At 52.3% G+C, this 18,953-nt stretch overlaps 6 protein-coding genes across 6 annotated transcripts; 2 read left to right on the forward strand and 4 right to left on the reverse strand.

Moving 5' to 3' along the window:
- Positions 1 to 102: 102 nt before the first annotated feature.
- J4E86_001067 (uncharacterized protein) lies at positions 103 to 1,786 on the reverse strand (the record flags this gene model as incomplete). The annotated part of the gene is made up of 4 exons (XM_051441639.1): positions 103 to 276; positions 397 to 597; positions 848 to 1,639; positions 1,694 to 1,786. 4 exons carry the CDS (start codon positions 1,784 to 1,786, stop codon positions 103 to 105), a joined length of 1,260 nt encoding a protein of 419 aa, XP_051307810.1.
- A 606-nt stretch (positions 1,787 to 2,392) lies between these two features.
- Positions 2,393 to 3,555, reverse strand: J4E86_001068 (uncharacterized protein; the record flags this gene model as incomplete). Its single annotated transcript, XM_051441640.1, has 2 exons — positions 2,393 to 2,709; positions 2,784 to 3,555. 2 exons carry the CDS (start codon positions 3,553 to 3,555, stop codon positions 2,393 to 2,395), a joined length of 1,089 nt encoding a protein of 362 aa, XP_051307811.1.
- Positions 3,556 to 4,175: 620 nt separating this feature from the next.
- J4E86_001069 (putative secondary metabolism biosynthetic enzyme) lies at positions 4,176 to 5,267 on the reverse strand (the record flags this gene model as incomplete). The annotated part of the gene is made up of 1 exon (XM_051441641.1): positions 4,176 to 5,267. One exon carries the CDS (start codon positions 5,265 to 5,267, stop codon positions 4,176 to 4,178), a length of 1,092 nt encoding a protein of 363 aa, XP_051307812.1.
- A 775-nt stretch (positions 5,268 to 6,042) lies between these two features.
- Positions 6,043 to 7,497, forward strand: J4E86_001070 (uncharacterized protein; the record flags this gene model as incomplete). Its single annotated transcript, XM_051441642.1, has 2 exons — positions 6,043 to 6,890; positions 6,963 to 7,497. The coding sequence occupies 2 exons, from the start codon at positions 6,043 to 6,045 to the stop codon at positions 7,495 to 7,497; spliced, it is 1,383 nt and encodes a 460-aa protein (XP_051307813.1).
- A 3,581-nt stretch (positions 7,498 to 11,078) lies between these two features.
- Positions 11,079 to 12,536, forward strand: J4E86_001071 (uncharacterized protein; the record flags this gene model as incomplete). Its single annotated transcript, XM_051441643.1, has 2 exons — positions 11,079 to 12,319; positions 12,500 to 12,536. 2 exons carry the CDS (start codon positions 11,079 to 11,081, stop codon positions 12,534 to 12,536), a joined length of 1,278 nt encoding a protein of 425 aa, XP_051307814.1.
- A 4,406-nt stretch (positions 12,537 to 16,942) lies between these two features.
- J4E86_001072 (uncharacterized protein) lies at positions 16,943 to 18,652 on the reverse strand (the record flags this gene model as incomplete). Its single annotated transcript, XM_051441644.1, has 5 exons — positions 16,943 to 17,136; positions 17,194 to 17,335; positions 17,388 to 18,035; positions 18,082 to 18,183; positions 18,281 to 18,652. The coding sequence occupies 5 exons, from the start codon at positions 18,650 to 18,652 to the stop codon at positions 16,943 to 16,945; spliced, it is 1,458 nt and encodes a 485-aa protein (XP_051307815.1).
- Between the last annotated feature and the right edge of the window lie 301 nt (positions 18,653 to 18,953).

Below are 18,953 nucleotides of genomic sequence, written 5' to 3' on the forward strand. Positions count from 1 at the left end.
TTGTTCAAGCCACTCGCGGTCCACAAGCTCAATATCGTACTTCCACAGCAGCCGGGCCAATATCTGCTTTATCTCGGAATGTGCCAAGCTAGTCGCGAATTCTCAGTCAGCGAAATCTTTCGTATTGATACCGGGGACAGGACGTGGCGTACTTCTGACCGATACAGCTGCGTTTTCCTGTCGAGAAGGGCTGGAATGCCGCTCTCTTATCCGCTTCGAAGCGAGGATCTCCGAGCCAGCGCTCTGGGGCGAAAACTTCTGGTTCCGTGAAGTTGGCTGGGTTATGATACATTGCCCAGTGCCAAATGTCCACGCAGGTCTAGGTTTTCCCCATTGCAATCAGCGACGTGCTCAGAATTTCACAGAAGGATTTGCGGGAATGCTTTGGATACTTACCCCTCCGGGCAGAAAGTGCCCCCCGACGACCTCGCCATTGCGCTGAATCAGTCGTGGCACTGAGCCTACGGCAGCCGGATGAATACGCAAGGTCTCGTCTATGACAGCCGAGAGGTATCTGAGACGCTGCGCACTGAGGAGTGTGATCTGTTCTTCGCTATCGAAAGATGCGTCGATCTCTTTCCTCAGCTTAGCGAGCGTCTCAGGGTGGGTGCAGAGGAGATAAGTTGCCCCAGCAAGTCTGACTCAAGAGATGGTTAGTACATTGATACTTCCAAATAAATTGGACAAAAGAGGAAAGCTTCGTCATACGCAACTGCAGTTGTTTCGGACCCGGCTACGACGAAGATGCTCGCGTTATGACAGATTGCCTCAAGGGAAAGGCCCTATCGCCCAGCCGTTAGATCCGTGAGCGGAATTGGGACCAAGACAGCATTGTGGATGCACTCACGCATTTTCCCTGAGTATTGTCGGATTTCATCTCTTCAATGAAGTCCGGCCGGCTGGGCTCCAAAGCTAAACGCTTCGCAACTTGAGTACGCATGAACAGATTATGCTTCGCAATGATCTTCTTGGCAAACATTCTAACAAACGGGCTTATCATCGCCTCCAACAACGGATACGCCCGCCGGAAGTGTGCCATGTCATGTTGCGCAACGAAGAACTCCAATATTGTCGCAACCCATGGATGAAAGTCCCTCCGCTCCATATTCGCAAAAGACTCGCCGAAGCTGAGATCGCCAATGACATCAAATGAGAAGAAGTTGAACCACTTGGCCAGATCCAGGGATCGACCTTCGGCGCAGTGCTCTCCAAAACAGCTGAAGAGTTGGTCGACATGGTGGCGGATGATACGCTCCTGGCGCTGTATGCCTTGCCCGGAGAACGCGGGCGCTAGCAGACGACGTTGATATGTGTGAGATTCTGTGTCGGCCCCGATGATACCTGAGGCGACTTCGGCTACGAAGCCTGGGTGCTTGAGGTTCTCTGGCTGACTGGGCTTACGATGCCCGTACACTTCTTTCCATGCTGTTGCGTGGAGGCATGACACTGAGTCTGGGCTTGTGCGGACAACGTCGCCGTACCTCCTGTGCAATGCCAGGATCTGTTTGTGTGGCGTGCTCGACCATGACATCAACAGGAGTGGGAGTGGCGATACAGACCACAGGAAAGGTCCGGGCACTTTCCTAAGTGGGTTAAAGTAGAGATTGTATATGACGGACCATACGGTATGCCCAAAGACCTGTAGCGTACGTCAGTTGAGGTATCTTACGTGTCATTTGTCCGGGGTTAATACGGCGCATAGGGCTACTTCTGACAATACCCAGATTGAGAGGAGCTCCTGATGCTCCGTGAGGGCATCAATAGGCCATGTCCTTGCGGAGCCCATTGTGCGCGCAATGAAGAAAGCTTGATATCAACGCTCTTTGGCAGTGTATACGAATACAAAATACGGGTTGTGTCAGCATCCCATGCACTGGAGAAGATGATTGCCGAGGTTGACAGCTCAACACGTGCAGTTGCGAAGTCAACTATAGAAGACGATTGCACCGGCCCTTACATTGCATGCCGTCTCAATCCTTCCCATAGCGGCTAAGTCGTGGTCTCCAGCCAGGATCATGCATCTGCGGCGGAGTAGTGCAATGCTCCCACCCACGCTCCGTGGGCCCTTCGACTCATTGCCGACTACAGATATCCGGTCGCCGTTGTTGCACGTCAGCCAGCACCTAAGGTACCCACAGAGGAGCCGACGCGGCCGACGGACGAGTTGGTCACAGAATCCAGATCAACCATGGCGGTGTGAGGCTAAGGCCGAGGAACGTTCCGACAACAGCAACTAGCAGTTTGAGTACGATGATACACGCTCGGTAGATTTCTAGTTGCATTCTACGGCTAGAGTGACAGAGGCGTAGGGAACGGCCCGAGCATGTCTGCAGTTTGCACTAGTACGCTTTGGGATTTCGGTCTCTGTGCGCACGGACGCGACACCCTCCAGCTAGATCGGCGGTGGCTGGGGTACCATCTCAACCACCGCCGACTCCGTCTTTCCATGCCTCACCACCGACGCGATCATCAGCCCCGCCTTCGCAGCAAGCTCGGCAAACGCCTTTTCACTGCGCACCTTCCCGCCGATGTTTAAGATGAACATGTCGACCGTGCTAGTGTATACACTAGGCTGTTCAGGGCGCAGATACTCAGCAATCAACACGCGCGAGTCGTCCGCGCAAGCCGCGCGCACGTTCTTTAGAATCTGAAGAGCTTCGTGATCGGACCAGTCGTTCAGGACGCGACGTATGTAATACACGAGAGCACCTAGAGTGGTCCGTCAGCTTGTTTCATGGCGCAAGTATCGTGTATCCTGAGAGGATAGAACTCGATTTTCGTACCTTTGGTGGGCTGTTCTCCAAAGATGCTGTGCCCAATCTTCTTCACCGGACCCAAAACAGCAGAATCTTTGTGCTCTTCCTCCGCTTCAGCGATGACATGCGGCTGATCCTGCAGGACACACCTGGCGGCAGGAATGGCAGGCGTCTCCTCCAAGATAGCCTTCAACGCCTGACCTTTCCCTCCCGCAACATCAACGATCAGCTCCCTCTCCGAACCGACATTTCCTGCGGCAAATGCAGCTACCCAGCCAAAATCATACATTCCCGTAACAGGAATATCACCGTCAATGGCCATCGCCCCATTCATCCTTGTGGCCAACCCCGGGATCGCCGCCATGATTTCATACGCTGTCTTATCGGGCATGCCCAGCGCAAACCCTCCCGGCGAACGATTCGATCTAGCCGGCTCAGCGAGCCCGTTCGCCTCGAAGTAGTCTGTCCACCGCGTCGTTGGCCCCATAAAGAAGTCGAAGAGGTACGAATAGAATTGCGCGACGCGGGGGTCAGTGAATGCTTTTGACGCCGGTGTATGCGCCACACGGCCAGGTTCCGGGCTAGTCAGCATGCCAATAGCGAGAAAGAAGGCCGTGAAGCGCTCCAGAAGTTTGTACTCTATGCTCAGTTTTTCCGTAAGGTCTTTGAGAGAGATTCCCTCTTCTGGAATGGCGTCGAAGATGCCGTGCTCAACGAAGACGCGCAATACGCCCATCTCCGCCATGGATGTGAAGTATTTGCCGATTGGCGTCTCGGCCAGAGAGAATTCGGCAGCCATGTTTGGGTACTGGATGAATGAGAGGCAACACTGAACGGAACGCGATGGTTGGTCACCAGAATCCACGATTGTGCGAAGACGTCGAATAAAGCTACAGAGCCAAGAGATCGTGCACGATAAGCAAGAGTCCTGGTCCTGCGAATTAGGTTTGTGTGGAATGCCTGTACTGGTAACGCCTCATTCCCGTCATGCGAGTGACCGCACTCGACATTACAGTAGCCCAGCTAGGTTTCCTGGTATCGTACCAAAATGAAACACGAATCAGAAGCCCACGAGATTAGCCATAGGAATTCTACCGAGCTCTCGACTAGACATGGGCCCATGCCCCAAGCAGCCGAAAAGGCCCTTCTTCGTACCGGCAGTACCCGTTCTAGCTCGATTCACCGCAACAAGTCTCCCACGTGTTCTCGACACGTATCAGAACTCCTGCATGCAGTTGTATGTACCTGGGAAGAATTGTAGCGGTCTAGAGGGTTGAGACGCAACCAATGTCACTTGGTAGTATTCCGTCCGACTGGTACCGCCTTCACGACAAATTTGGCATAAGAAAGAAACTGGAAATACTGGAACGTCAACCTGGCGTCCATGCTTCAATACACGTTTTAATCGAGTGTTGACATCTAGTACGCGATCATCGAACTACTGGTGACAGCACTCGTTTTCCCAAACGCGTCTCTCACAAGCTCCTGTACCCAGTTCGGCAACCCTTTCAACCATGAGATAGGCGCCGCGATACTAGGAATGAACAACTGAGCACCACGCCTGCTAATGATCTGCATCACTATGACCTCAGCAACTTCCTCTGGCATCAACATCTTCTCGAGAATCTTTGGGTCTTGGCCACTTCTCAAGATCATCTCCTCAATCAGGGGCGTGCGGACCCAACTCGGATGCGCAATCGTAGTCTTGACACCCGAAGCTTTGTACCAGATTTTAAGCTCGCTCGTAAGACCCTCATGGAACGCCAAAGCCGCGGTCTTGGTTGCCACATAGTCCGCGTTAGCCGAGTTCGTCAGGAACGAGTTGACGCTCGCGACTGTTACGATATGGCCTTTGTTCTTTGCGACCATGTCCGGCACAAACTGTTGAACTAGCCGCCAGTGGGAAAGAATGTTCGTGTCGAAGATACGACTGAGGAACTCGCTCGGCGTTTTCAAAATGGTGTGAGAACCCGTGATGCCGGCGTTGTTGACGAGAATTGAGGGACTGCCAAGGTCTTTGCGAATCTTCTCGGCTGTTTTTGCTATCGATTCAGGGCTGGAGATGTCGCACCGGAAGTATGTCGACAAGTTGTTCGATGCGGATATCTTGGGCGCATCCTGCACGTCCAGCACTGCCACGCGAATTCCATGAGAAGTGAGAGATTCTGCGATGGCTTTGCCAATTCCACTGCATCCTCCAGTGACCACTGCGATCTCAGTAGGCCAGTTCCAGCCACGACCGGCATATATTTGCCAGTTATTTGTTGCCCACGCGTTCAGAGCTGCATTGGTCTTCCTGACTATACCGATAGCAGCTAGAAACCCCAGTACGCGGAGCAAGTTGTATTCATCGACGATATGCGAAAGAGATGTTGCTTCCAAGGCGCAACTCCATGTCTTCTCTGGGGCGTATAGCAATAAGCCAAAAAGAGGGCCGGTAACGATGGGCTCGAAGGCGCATTTGGCAATGAGAGCTAGCCCTCTGAAGGGGGAGTCGCCCAGTGCAGCCATGGATGGCTCAGCAGTTGTTCCGGGAGATAGAGATGGTTATCAGAATACTGACATCCTCGACCATTCGGAGCTAGAGTGTTACAACCTGAGCCGGAGGCTAGTACAAAAGTACTGTGGCTAGGACACGATTCACTGGCTTCATGGAGCTTGCCGTTGCACGGCAGAAAGCTTACCGCAACGTTTATGTATAGCCCTATCCGAAGTCGTTCCGTTAGCTCCATCCGCAGTACCCCCAGATCAGCCTATCCGAAGTCATGCCGATCCGACGTCACCCCGAATCGACGCACCTGGAGCCCACCCAAGCGGCTTCATCTCTGATCTAGCCATGGTGAACGATTTTGACTAATCCATAACCCACTTGGAGCCTCAGTACCTTGTTGATCGTGGTCCAATCCGTTGGTTCCCTCCAAGTTCCTAGCGAGTCTAGCGCTGGAGTCGAACTAGATGAGCACATACATCGTGTGCCGGTCCTTGCACACCTAGAGGAAGACGTTGCATCCTATATTCATCAAGACTTTCATCTGGCCAGTAACCAACCACGAAGATGGGCGTTCTAACTACTATAGAGGACGATATCTCAAAGTTGCTGTTGTACGGCGCAGTGACGATTGTCTTCCTTATTATTCTAGCCTCAAAACTGAAAGATGGAAACAAGACGAGATCCTCAATTCCGCATGCTCCTCGCCTCCCGTACAAACTACCCTTTGGTTAGCAGTTTTCGCGTCACTTGGATATGACGGTGAGACTGACCACCTCATGAACCACAGGACTAGACATGGCATGGAACCTAATAACGCGCCTTCACTCCAACACCTTCGTCGAATACATCTGCGACGAAGTCCTCTCTATACCGGGCCGCACAGTCGAAATGAACCTACTAGGCAGCGACATTTTCATTACCGACCGAGCCGAGAACATCAAGGCCATCCAGGCAGATCAGTTTACGGACTTCGCGAAAGGCCAGACGCCACATGATGTGTTTAGCAGTATCTTGGGGGACTCAGTGTTTACCACGGACGGGCCTTTGTGGAGGACGAGTAGGGAGCAATTGGAGCCGCACGTGTCGAGAGTGCGCCCGGATGATATTCCTACCGCTGAAGTCCACATGCAGAAGCTTTTGAGATTGATCGAGAACTCACCAGAAAGGGTGGATGTGTACGACATGGTCGACAGGTTCCAACTCGACCTAGTCTCCCAAGTCTTTCTCGGCGAATCCACAAACTCCCTCTCCGCAGACGAGCAGCCCTTTCGCAAAGCCATGGAAGAACTCCTTACGTTCAATACGAATCGTCTCCTTTTCGGACGTCTCGCAAACCTCTTTCCCGACTGGCTCTTTGCACCAAGAGCATACCGCGATCTAACACACTACATCGACGATCTGATCGAAAAGACACTAGCCCTCCCAGTCAACAACCAAACCGACGTGAAAACAGAAAAGGAGTTCAACTTAGTCGAAGATCTTGTCTCTACGCATCCAAACGATCGTTATTTCATCCGCGGTCAGCTCATTGCCGTCCTGATGGCATCCAAAGACCCTGGTGCTATTTTGACGACTTGGACGATATACCACCTCGCCCGCGACCCAGTGTTGTGGAAGAAACTACAGAGAGAGGTGGAAGAGCAGTAAGTGCATCATCTGTTTCCACGGCAGCATGAAAGACAGGGACATACCACTAACCGACCTCGTTTCCACAGCATCGGTCTGGACACCCTTCCCACGACCTCCCAACTCCGCAAACTCGACCTCCTCGCCAACACCGTCAAAGAATCGATGCGCATGTACCACCCCCTCGGTCTCAATATCCGCGAAGCCCGCACTGACGCCATCCTACCCGTCGGCGGCGGTCTAGAAGGCAAAGAACCTATTTCCGTTGCGAAAGGCCAGATCATCGTATACTCAGTCGCAGGCCTACAACGCAACCCCACTTTATACGGCCCCACGGCACACATCTGGGACCCATCGCGCTGGGAGTCCTGGTCACCTAAATATGGAACTTACTTGCCCTTTAGCATTGGCCCGAGACAGTGTCCTGGGAGAGTGTTCGGCAGGTTTCAGATTCAGTATGTGCTCGTTCGGTTGCTGCAGGAGTTCGAGGGGATAGAGTGGTGTGGTCTTGGTGGTGGGAAGAATGGATCAGAGGAGATGAAGATCAAGGTTGAGCTTAACCTTAAGTGTGCAGAACCCGTGATATGTAGATTTGTGCCGAGAAAGAAGGGCGTTGTCGGATAGTGGTGATGCATCGGAGGCCAGTGGTATGCCGACACTCACCACTGGTAGCCAACATTCGGCTTGCACAGCGTTGCCCTCGCTGAACGACTGCACGTCAGATGAGGTGCTTATCTAGCTCCTGTATATAGAAGGCGCACTTTGCTGGACCCCAGATCTACCGCCGCTGACATTTTGTTACGCCAAAACACCTTGTGCTGTACATACGACCATGCGCAAAGCAGATGATCTCTGTTGGGCGAATTGAAGTCACAGCCCGCTCTAATAACAGAGGTGGAGGACAGGGCCATGTTCCAATGACCAATGACCGAGCTGACTCCGCCCCACAGCGCTTGCTTACGGCTGCGCCCCATAGGATGTTACCAGTCCGCACATCGCCTTGGTATCACCAGTTGGTGCGCAAGGCGACTCCGTCTCTTATGCGCTGACGACTTTCAGATAAGACAACATGCTACCGCCTCGGCGAACTATCACCATCAATCAATTCCACCCGCGTATGGGGGCCAAAAGGTACACTTCGACAGCACCACTACTAGCACTCCAAAGTCATCTCAACGATATCCAGGCGGAGGAAAAAGGTGAAGTTCTCTAACGCACGCTGTTGCAGTAGAAAGAAATGGTACGATTCGAAGCGTTCAGATTCCGCCCTTCGACGCTAGTCCCAAAACGAAAGGATGGCCCGCAATCCCGTCAAAGCTGGTACCCTCCCGCGCTATGATGGTGGACCCTCGCCATAACTGCACTACTCTGCTGGACCTTTATTGCTGTTCTTCAATACTGTCTCCAGAGAAGCCAGACTCAAGGTGGGGTGATTTTTGCCACAACGGTGAACTCACTTCCCCTACGTCGCTCATTCTGGTACCTCTATCTGCCAACGATCATTGCTGTAACTTTCAGCATCCTCATCATTTGGATCGACCACGATGCTAAGCGTTATGAGCCCTATCGGCACATGGCACAGCCATGTGGAGCGTCAGCGGCAAATTCCATTCTATTGCACTATCCTTTTGACTACATCCCGATTGTACCTATAATAGCAGCTAAAAGGAGGTGAGTCCTACACCATACTTCATAAAGAGCTCAAAAGTGCTGACGAAGTCTGTATAGGCATTGGCTTGTGTTCTGGGCCTCATTGGCAACCGTTCCTACTACATTCGGCGTTGTACCATTACAAGCAGGTATATTCTCGACACGGCCGATCACCAGGGATTTCGTGCAAAATTTCGACACATCGGATGATTTCATACACTCTTCAATGCAAGAGCAGGCTGTGACCTTGAGCTATGCGCAATCCGTATATGGCATCTTGGAGTTGAACGAAACAATGCCAGCCTTTACCGCTCGCAATTATACCCTACGACCTTTCACTACTCAAGGTCTCATACCCAGTACTGGAGACTCCTGGACAGCACGTACTATCATGTACAGTATGAATCTTGAATGCGGAAAGGCGCAAAAAGCAGGAGTAAGAAACGAAACCTCGTCAGAAGAGGGGCTTGTGCAGGTTGGACCAGGGACTAACGTTCTACGCAACATAACATGGTCTTTTTCAAGCGAAGCCGGATTCAATAATTCTGTTGGCTGTTACGTGTCTTCGCCACAACAAAACGGCGCCGTAGTTGGAGACATCATAGGCCGGCAGCAGTCGATTCGATTCAAGAAGTTCTCTGCATCGTATATGGGCTATTTCTCTCCAGTTCATGCAGCATCTTCGGTCGGAATCGAATCTCTTCAAGACCAGCGGTGGTGTCGATTTCGGGGAAACGGGACCTTCTTTGCGGCATTCACCCAAAACAAAGAAAGAAAGCAGGATCCGCCCAGCAACATTACGGACATATTTTGTAAGCCAGTTTACTATGAGCAGGATGTTGAGGCAAGCGTGGATGCGACAACTGGAAAACCGCAAAACATTAGTGTTTCCAGTACAAGGCGCAAGATTTCCGCAGAGGTATTTAACGCTACCGTCTTCGAGGAAACACTCGCCTCTGGTACTCGCCTGCTTCAGACAAGACAAGACGATTTGCCTATGAGCACCTTGCCTCATTACCTCGAAAACTTGTACAATACAGACCTGACACCATCTACAGCTTCGCCTATGATGACAACCGTTATGTCCGTATCAAAAGATCGTTTGCCAGAGCTACTGGACTCGGAAAAGTTAGCAAGCGCATATGAGATTGTGTATCAACTTTTCTTCGCTCGTGCGATGGCTGACATCCTCAACCCCAATGTTTCTACACCAACTAGTACGAAATCGCCAGGGTCGTTCCGGACGCAAATGGAAGCAGTGGTGCTTGAACCCATCTTCACGTACATGGTTGAGGGGTTTCTTGCCGTAATCTCAATGGCAGCGATAGCTCTAATTTGTATTGGGCACGTGGGGCAGAAAAAAAGAGCACTAGTTGACGACCCTGGTAAGCATGACACCTATCGTATTCATAGCCTCTTACTCATGTTCAGCTTCTTTGGCTTCTATCATGTCGATGATGGCAGACAATGCCGATCTACTTGCCAGATTTGGAGATCTAGATTGTGCGTCAACGCAATATTTCAATCAAAAGCTCCATGCAAGCGGATTCAAACTCGAAAAAGATCATGGGTCAGTACTCTGAGCATCTCACAGCGTACACAACTCACACATTGCAGCATAAGAAATGTAGCTCTCAGCTCGAAGCTGCAACAGCCCTCACTCAGAACCAACGAACCACGATTATCAAAGCCCATGAGACCTATGGAATTCCGTTTGGTTACTGGAGTTCCTTTCATCAGCCTTTTTGTGGCTTTAGTGATAGCCCTTACCGTTCTCTTCACTCGATCTCGGCCATACGGTAAATGGTGTCGCGCAATCCATAACATACAATGACCCTGACTTGATTGAATGCAATCGTTCTTACTGATACCATCTAGGGCTATCGCTGCCGTCGAATGATCGCATCGTTCAGAACATCGTTACCCAGTATCTTCCCACAGCTATTGCTACTCTCATCGAACCGCTTTGGATTATGATCAACAGACTCTTTTGTGTTTTACAGCCTATAGAGCAAATGCGTGGCCCGAGAGCAGCTGCGTCCCGGAGCATAACTCTCAGTTATGGTTCTCTCCCTCCCCAACTTACACTCTTCAAAGCAGCTCGAGCTGGTCATTACCTATTAGCAGCAGTCTGTGCAATGAGTCTATTAGCAAACCTATTAGCAACTGCATTCGCGGGTCTTTTCTTCAGCGCAACACTGTCACTCCCCCAGTCAGCATCATTTTCGCCACCTTTCGAGGCAAGATTTATACACATCAACGGCTCGTCAGGTCCACCAATTATGGAAAATCCGTTTTTGGCCTCAGCTAGCTGGAGGCCCGAGATGTCAGGTGCTTACCAGGGGTCCACGGGGGAGAGCCATTTCTTGGTGGCAGAGTCTAACTTGACACGTCATACTCCCTTACCAGCCTGGACAGATAAGAAAGCTACCTACGCTTCTTTCAAAGACCGCGAAACAGTCAGTCTATCCACAGAGAGTTATTATCAAGCTCGTACCAAATGTTTTGCTGCAGAACCAAGATGCAAACCTCTCACATTCGACCAAGACTATCATATGCATCTATGGACCGATAAATTTTTCGACTGGAAACAAGTTCTCAATGTCACAGTAACATCTACAAGCGGAAGGCGAACCACATGCCATGGTACGGATGGCAATCTGTTCGCCACAAACTACGGATCAACCAGTCGTTGGCATGCTCAGTATAATGCAACCCTCTGTCGTGACGGCAAAGTCGGAGCAGAAATAGCGACATCTCTCCAGGCCGACCTTGACGCCACCGGAGAAGAAAAGGCAATATGCAGGTCTGCAGTCGCAGTTGGATGGATTCGGGCTACGCATCAATACTGTGATGGACCACTTGGTATGGGCGATTTTCGGCGAAGACAAATCCTGACAGACCCGGACGCGCATCCAGTGACTTCTTATCCGGGATTTGAGGATGCTGCCAGCAACAACACTTTCCTCATGTTGTGCCAGCCAGAGATCCAAGTCGGTGATGCCACCGTAATCGTCGACAAAACGGGCGTTTTGACACAGCCAGCAAGAGATCTCGCACCTGATCAGGATCAAAGCTCTCAAGCACTTGACAAATACTTCTCGAACGGCGCTGCCGAACTCATGTCACAATCGAGCTTATTCATCTTTCGAACTCTGCAGCCCTTGTGGCATAACGACACCTTCGCCAGCGAGTTCATCCACTACTTCATGAATCGAGCTGGAGGATCGCTACGGCTGACGGACCCAAACATGCCACTACCCACATTCGCAGACGTCGAGACGCCAATGAACCAAGCATACTCACGACTCTTTGCCATTTGGCTCGGTGTGAACAGGGAGCTTCTTTTCGTGCCGGCAAACAACACAACAACGCCACAGGTCTCTGGCATCGTCATAACACCTGAAGAACGCCTGCTATTTGTCACTCCCCTATTCATCATCTCGGAGTGTATCCTCAGCATCTACATTGTCGTCTCTCTCATCGTCTACTTGCGCCGTCCAGGTCGCTATCTCGCGCGCATGCCTACCAGTCTCGCTGCGGTTATTGCACTCTTTGCTTCAAGCGCTGCTGTCAAGGATCTACGCGGTACAGCTTACATGACGAACAAAGAGCGCGAGAAGTATCTTGAAGAGTTGGGCTGCAGGTACGGGTACGGCAGCTATGTAGGCGGTGAGGACAGTGTTGTACATGTAGGTATCGAGAAGATGCCCTTTGTGCAGTACCTGAAGGAAGTCAGCTTTGTGGGAAGTATGGCTGGGAAAGGTGTAAAGAGAAGGGGCGATTCTGCTGCGTCGTCGGTGGCAAATTCGAGTTACGTGAATGTTCCATTGGATGATTCGGATACAGACGGGAGCCGCAGAAGTGTTTCTCCTCTCTCCAACAGCAGAGTATAACTCTCAAGGGTACAGCTAGAAGTCGAAAGAGCTGTTGATTTGTCTTCGGTTAGAATCTGCTTGTTACTGCCGCATTACAGCGAATATAAGGTGTTTGGGAAATACACCCGCATTTAGATTATTATATACTTGACCGCGTTTTGGTGCCCTGCTCTGCATCAACATTCCACCGTAACACTGCCTGCTGTGTACTCTGATCAGGCACAGCTACTCAGAGCTAGCTGCTAAGCGTTTGTTGATAGAGACCATTGCCCTCGTGGAGTACTTGACAGTCGCCAATGGTCCATTGAGTAGCTGTAGTGTACATGGCCGCCAATATACGGTGAGCTTGTTTGTGATGAGTATATAATACCCAGACTCGCTTTATCTTGCACATACGACCATAGGATCATGAAAATTAGGCTTCCCGTCCGCTCAGCCATATACAAGCATGATACCGGCGGATTAGTAGTTAGGTGGGTGACCACTAGCGAATCCCCGCTGTTGTATGTTTTTGGGCTTCTTTTTGCCATTTTTTTGGTGGTGGAGACGGAAGGTGGGCGGTGTGGGTCAGCGCCTCGGCTATCCATACTTATCTGTCTAGGGCGTCGGTGCTGTAGATCATTGCAGCTTAAGGTAATCTTTTTGGGGTGGAACGCGAACACCTTAATGCTGTTTGAACCAAGACTGCAAACTGTGACAGGATGAGTGACATAGCGGGGCGGCTGGGGTTGCAGCCAAGGGAGCCTGGGAAGATCGCGGGCGTTTAGATACTGAGGATGATTAAGTAGAACATTGAGGTGGAAACCAGGAAAGAAAATACACGTATCCTTGATCTCGATCATGTCCAATGATGTGATTTGGTATCTTTCTATGCCCCTAGCCAGACGACGCCGCGTGAGAGAAGATTAGGTCGCTACAGACCGCGAGAACCATGCTTTCTAGCCATGTAAGCATCGAGATTCGATAAACGCCGTTGATACACCAGAAGTAATAACACCACCTACGCCATCGTATCGTAACCCGATATACACCATATCCTACCTCGCATAGCCACCTTTCTTAGTCATCACCAATCCTCTTCTTCGCAGCCTGCATCTTGCCGAGGATAGTCTTGCTCTTCGCCTTGCCCTCGACTTGTTCCGCTCTACTCAAACCAGCGTAGAATGTTCGCACCTTCTCGTGTGCAATAACCTTCCTGGGATCGAATCGCAAAATCTGCAGACCGGCCATGCTCGTGGCACGGGAGAGCGCGACATATGCTTGGCCCTTTTCGAAAACGCGACCGAGATCGACGCGCACTCGCTCCAGCGTCTGACCTTGCGCCTTATGGATGGAGAGCGCCCATGCAAGGATGAGTGGGATTTGGGAACGCGAGGCTTGTACCTCGCCGTTTGGCAGCTCGATCTTCCAGTCTTCGCGCTTGCATAGCAGATCGCGCGTGGTGCCGTCTGCAATGGCGAATCGGACGACAGGATATACCTGGTTGCTGTTTACACCGAGCGAGCTCTTCATCATCTCAGTCTTGATGGCGGCCTCGGAGGGTCCACCTTCGAGGAAGGCCTCCTCGTCCTCCTTATAGACGTTGAACATCTGCTCGGTCATGAATCCCGTAATCTTGCCCAGCGAACCGTTCACTAGTGTGTCGTCCATGTTCTTGACCAACATGACCTGAGCGCCTTTCTTGAGGTGTATTTGCGCTGGTACCATGCAGCTCTGTAGTAGTCTGTCGCGCTGCTCCTTGTTCGTGATCGTACCTCCGTCGCGAGCTTCAAACAAGAAGACATTGCCGTGAAGTTGTTGCATACGCGTAGTGTTTGCCCGGTCGACCTCCTGGCGCGTGGGAAAAAGTTCTGTGGCTTCGACGCTCTCATCTCCCTTTGGTAGTGGTCGTTCCAATTGCTTAAATTTCTGGATTGAGTCTTGAGTCAGGCGGCCCTCTCGCATCTCGTTGAGCATGTTCGCAAAGACTGGGTCTTTTTGACGGAAGACGTGGTGTAGACCAATGGTGTGCTCGATGCTTGTAGTCCAGGTGCCTGCATCGAAGGCGAATTTGGCTTGCCGTCCAGATTCTGGTACTGGGGGTAATTGGAAGAAGTCGCCGGTGATGACAAGCTGAATACCGCCAAACGGCCTGCCGTTGTTGCGAATCGTCCGCGCAATGGACTCAAGTTTGTCGAATAAATCGCCGTCCACCATCGACACCTCATCCATGATCAGTACTTTGGTACGCATCCACCGCTGCTTGGCTTTCTGGTTCCGTCTGATTTTCTTGACCAAGTCCTCTACAGGCTCTTTGCCAAGGCCGATGCCTGCAAAACTGTGTAGGGTGACACCGCCGATGTTGCATGCTGCTAGACCTGTTGACGCTGTCACTGCCACGCGATCTGGCTCGCGGGCGTATTTCCGTCGTAGCGCAGCGATAATCTCACGGAGTAAGACTGATTTACCAGTACCTGTCGTTGTCAGCATGGGCGTTTACAAACAATCCACTACACATACCAGCAGATCCAGTGAAGAAGACACTCTTCTTGTACTCCGTCACCAGGTTCAGCACATTCTGTTGTTCTTCACTGAGGAAGATCTTGTGGATGGTGTTCTTCTTCTTTTTCTTAATGACCTCCTTCATGTCCTCATCTGTGCCAAGGTTCGCCTTCGCTTGAGCTTTGTTGGTCTCCCTAAAAGTCTTCTGCTGCTGCTTCAGCGCGCTCTGGGTCGTGTTCCAAGGGTATTGTGATTTCGACTCCTTCACTGGTGTTGACACTGCCTTGTCGGCCTCCTTGACCACTCTTTTCCTAGGTGGCGCAATCTCCTCTTCCTCCTCCTCTTCCTGTATCGATTGCTGCTTCTGGGCCTGTGTCCACGGTAGAGTACGACGCTTTGTCTTCGGCGGCTCGGGCTTCTGCGGTGTCTTGTAGTGCGATAGGGGCGAAGAAGACCACGGTATTGGCTGGCTACTAGGCTGCTCTGGCTTGAGATCCGCAGTGTGCGCTCTCGAGTTGTACCCCGAATCGGCTGAGCCTCCCGAACCAACGCGAGGTAACGTAGGATATGTGACAGTGCCCTTTGTCGCTGGGTCTTCAACATCGAGATCTATGTCGCTATCGAAGTCGTCCTCATCAAACAAAGCCTGGGCTAGGACGCCGGGGTTGTTGCGCGAAGATGTGTGGAAAGCAGCCGGCAGATCGTTCTCCTTCTCGTCAATCTCAGCAATGTTGAGTGAGGGGTAGTCAAAGTTATCCTCTTGCGAGTTCAGCGACTTGACCAGCCCATTCGACGTCCGCTTGGTCCCTTGTGTAGTTGCTCCAATGGCCGCTTTCATCTCGTTTCCTACAGGACGCGTCGAGGATGTCTTTGGCCCGGTGCGATTGAAGGCGTTCCCGAGCGAAGCCTGCTTGTAGGCGTTGTTCGGGGGTGATGTAGACGCGATGGCATTGTGGTTCTGCACCGCTGACTTGAACATGGTGGTCGTCGTGTGCGGGCGAGTGGAGAGGTAGCCAAAGTAGTGGCGGGGTGTGGTTGTGGGCGAAGCGGTCGGCGGCTGCAGGTGTGATGTCGAGAAACGCGTACGCGGAAGGTGCGTGAGGGACCGTGTTGGAGGCGAATACGTCCGAGCGGGATGTGGGATGCAAAAGAGCGGCGACCGTTTCGGATTGTACGGTTTAAGCGACGCACCTCTCTTCCCGAGGGTGGCAAGCATACAGCAAACAAAGAGAGCGCCGACAAAAGAAAGGATTACCGAGATGATGTCGAGTGTGTGCATGCCATCCGGCGCGGTGGGGTGTGAATGTTAGCATCAATTAGCGGACGGGCCCACAAAACGCGACACGACATCTCAATGCGGATGCGCTAGAACAGTACGTCACGTGCTGTCATCACAACGGTGTTTCTGCGGTGTATCTGAAAGCTTGATGGAACCTGCAGGATCCCAGGCACCTTGACGCAGGTACAGAATTTGACTGCCTCTAGGCGGCTCTATGACGTACTGGTGCAGACCTCACTTTGGCGAGAATATGTCTTGTATGCTTGTGGCTTCAGTGCCTCGTACCATTCTATTACGTCTCCATCACCATCAGTACTACCATCTAGTCCACAGTATAGTATACTATCCAAAGTCATACCGCGACGACCAGCGCGCGCCACGAGAAATCCACTTCTGGTATCATAAGAACTCGCTTTGGTATCAAGAAGAGAATTCGCTGGTATCAAGGAGAAGATTCAACGTCATAATAGATAGTGAAGGGGTAATCAGAGCCGAGGCCTGAAGCAACAGAAAACTAACACGAGATAGGAGATTCATTTTGAACCAAACGACCGTGAACCAGATCCCACAAGAAATGTACCAGCCATGCCATAGGACAACAACGCTTGCACCATTTTGGACAACGGAATTAATAACGACTCCCTAAGAACATAAAACCGAGTAGCTGATGAAATATGACCAGAAATCGGAGCTATCCAAAACAGCGCCCCCGTAAGCAAACAGGCGTGTTGGGACAATAGAGGGCACAGCGCTGAAGAGACAAATCTAACAAACGAGGTGCTTAGCCCTGGTATCCTCCAAAGCCATTCTGGTTGAAGGCTGCCTGAGGAGACTGTCCCCATTGAGGTTGTTGGGGAGCGCCACGGCCGTAGCCGCCAGCGCTGCCTGGCTGCTGCATCTGTTGCTGGTAAGGCATGCCAGGGTTGCCAAAGGCTTGCTGCTGCTGCGCGAAGGGTTGTCCGCCGGGGCTGGGTCCTGCCCGCGCATTAGATTGCTTGTTTCGATACTGCAGCTTCCTCCGGTGCCGCTCACCTGAGGGTGACATGGGACCACCTTGTGGCCCACCACCATACTGAGGAAAGTACGCGCTTGGCGTCTGAGGATAAGCTGAGTTGGGCCCGCCCGCAGGCGAGTAACCCTCAAACTGGCCAGTCGGAGGACGGTCTTTGCCCCACTAGATTAAAAATGTGAGCTAAGAAATAACAAAAGAGAACGACTCAACCTACGCTGCACTTCAGAGGACGGCCGTTGACGTTGTAGCCGTTGAGCTGGCAAATGGCCATTGCCGCATTCTCATGAGTGTCCATCTTAATGAAGGCAAATCCGCGGTCAGACTGGAAGCGGGTTTCGGTGACATAACCAAAGTTCTGGAAAAGCGGCACAAGGTCAGATTGAGAAGTGTAAGGAGTGAGGTTGCCGACGTAGCACGTTGTCTGCCACTGGGGAGTCTGAGCAACGACCATGTCGTAGCTTTGCACGCCATGGGTGGGGAAATGGTGGTGTCCGAAGGGAGTAGTCGGCGTCATACCCATGGAAGCCATGGCTTGCTGCTGGGAAATGGAAGGCTGTCCTTTCTGGTTGGCCCAGTTGCAGCGGATAGCGCGAGAGCCAAGCCACTCTCCGTCCATAGAGCTGAGAGCGCGATCAGCATCGGCGCGATCCCTAAACGCGACGAATCCGTAACCACGCGACCTGCCCGTCTTCATGTCCCACATAACGCGAGCCTCGGAAACGGGGCCAAAGGTGGAGAAAGCTTGGAGGAGAACCTCGTCATTGACTTCGTTGGAAAGGTCACCGACGAAGATGTGGAAATGGTTAGATGTGTCTTCCTTGGCTGTGTTGTTAGATTGGTAGGCCCAGTTAACACGGATTTCCTGTATCTGTCAGAACCGCCAGCACGTAGTTGTCGAGCGCGCTTACGTTGTTGTGAATGCGGCGGCCGTTGAGGGTGGCCATACCACGCTCGGCGGCGCCAGGGTCATCATACTCGACGAAACCGTAGTTGAAGCCCTTGGAGTTGAACTGTTAGCGGTCAGCGGCACATGAATGTTGCAACACTTGCAAGATAAGCCCGGCCAGCTGTCAAGAGTTATGCAGCAGGTGCGGAGTGTTATCTTACAGAAGGAGAACTTGCAGTCTTGTCTGGAATAATCTTGACGCTCTGGACATGGCCAGTCGTCTCGAAGATCTGACGCAACACGTCCTCGGTGACCCGCGGGTCCAGTCCTCCAACATATAGCGCCCGCTTGTTGGGCTCGGGGGCGGCGCGACGGGGGACGTAGCCAGGCTGGCCGCTGGTCGGGCTCATGGGGTTGCCCGACATGGGCGAGCTGATGGCGGTCGGGATGGGGTTGTTGTTCTGGGGGATAATGACGGGTGCAAGCGGCGGCGGCGGCATGTGCTGCTGCGGCTGGCCCTGGTTCTCGTAGCCGGGAGCGCCAGCGGAAGGGGGAGGAGGCAGCTGTGCCCCGGGGTTCTGCTGGTCGGCCATGGCTGCTGTCGCGGGGATGCGCACAAGAAACGAGTCGCAAGAGGCGCAATTGGCGGCGGCGGGTATCGAAGACGTCGGCGGTGATGCGACGGTCAGGGCGACGAGGCCACGGGGAGGTCGAGGCTGGCGGGCGGGGTGGTGGCAGCTGGGTAGGCGGCAAGGAAAGTCAGTATGGAAAGCGCGACTAAGGCTACCAATAGAGAGCGGACAGCACTAGGAAAGGCAAGGGAAAACAAGAGGAAGAGAGATAGGAGAGACGAGCGCTGCGCCGAGCTGTGACGGCAAAGCTATAATCTCCACT

The sequence above is a fragment of the Alternaria arbusti genome, assembly GCF_024043155.1.
Source record: "Alternaria arbusti strain BMP 1465 chromosome Unknown scaffold_1, whole genome shotgun sequence".
In the NCBI taxonomy this organism is placed as follows: Eukaryota; Fungi; Ascomycota; class Dothideomycetes; order Pleosporales; family Pleosporaceae; genus Alternaria; species Alternaria arbusti.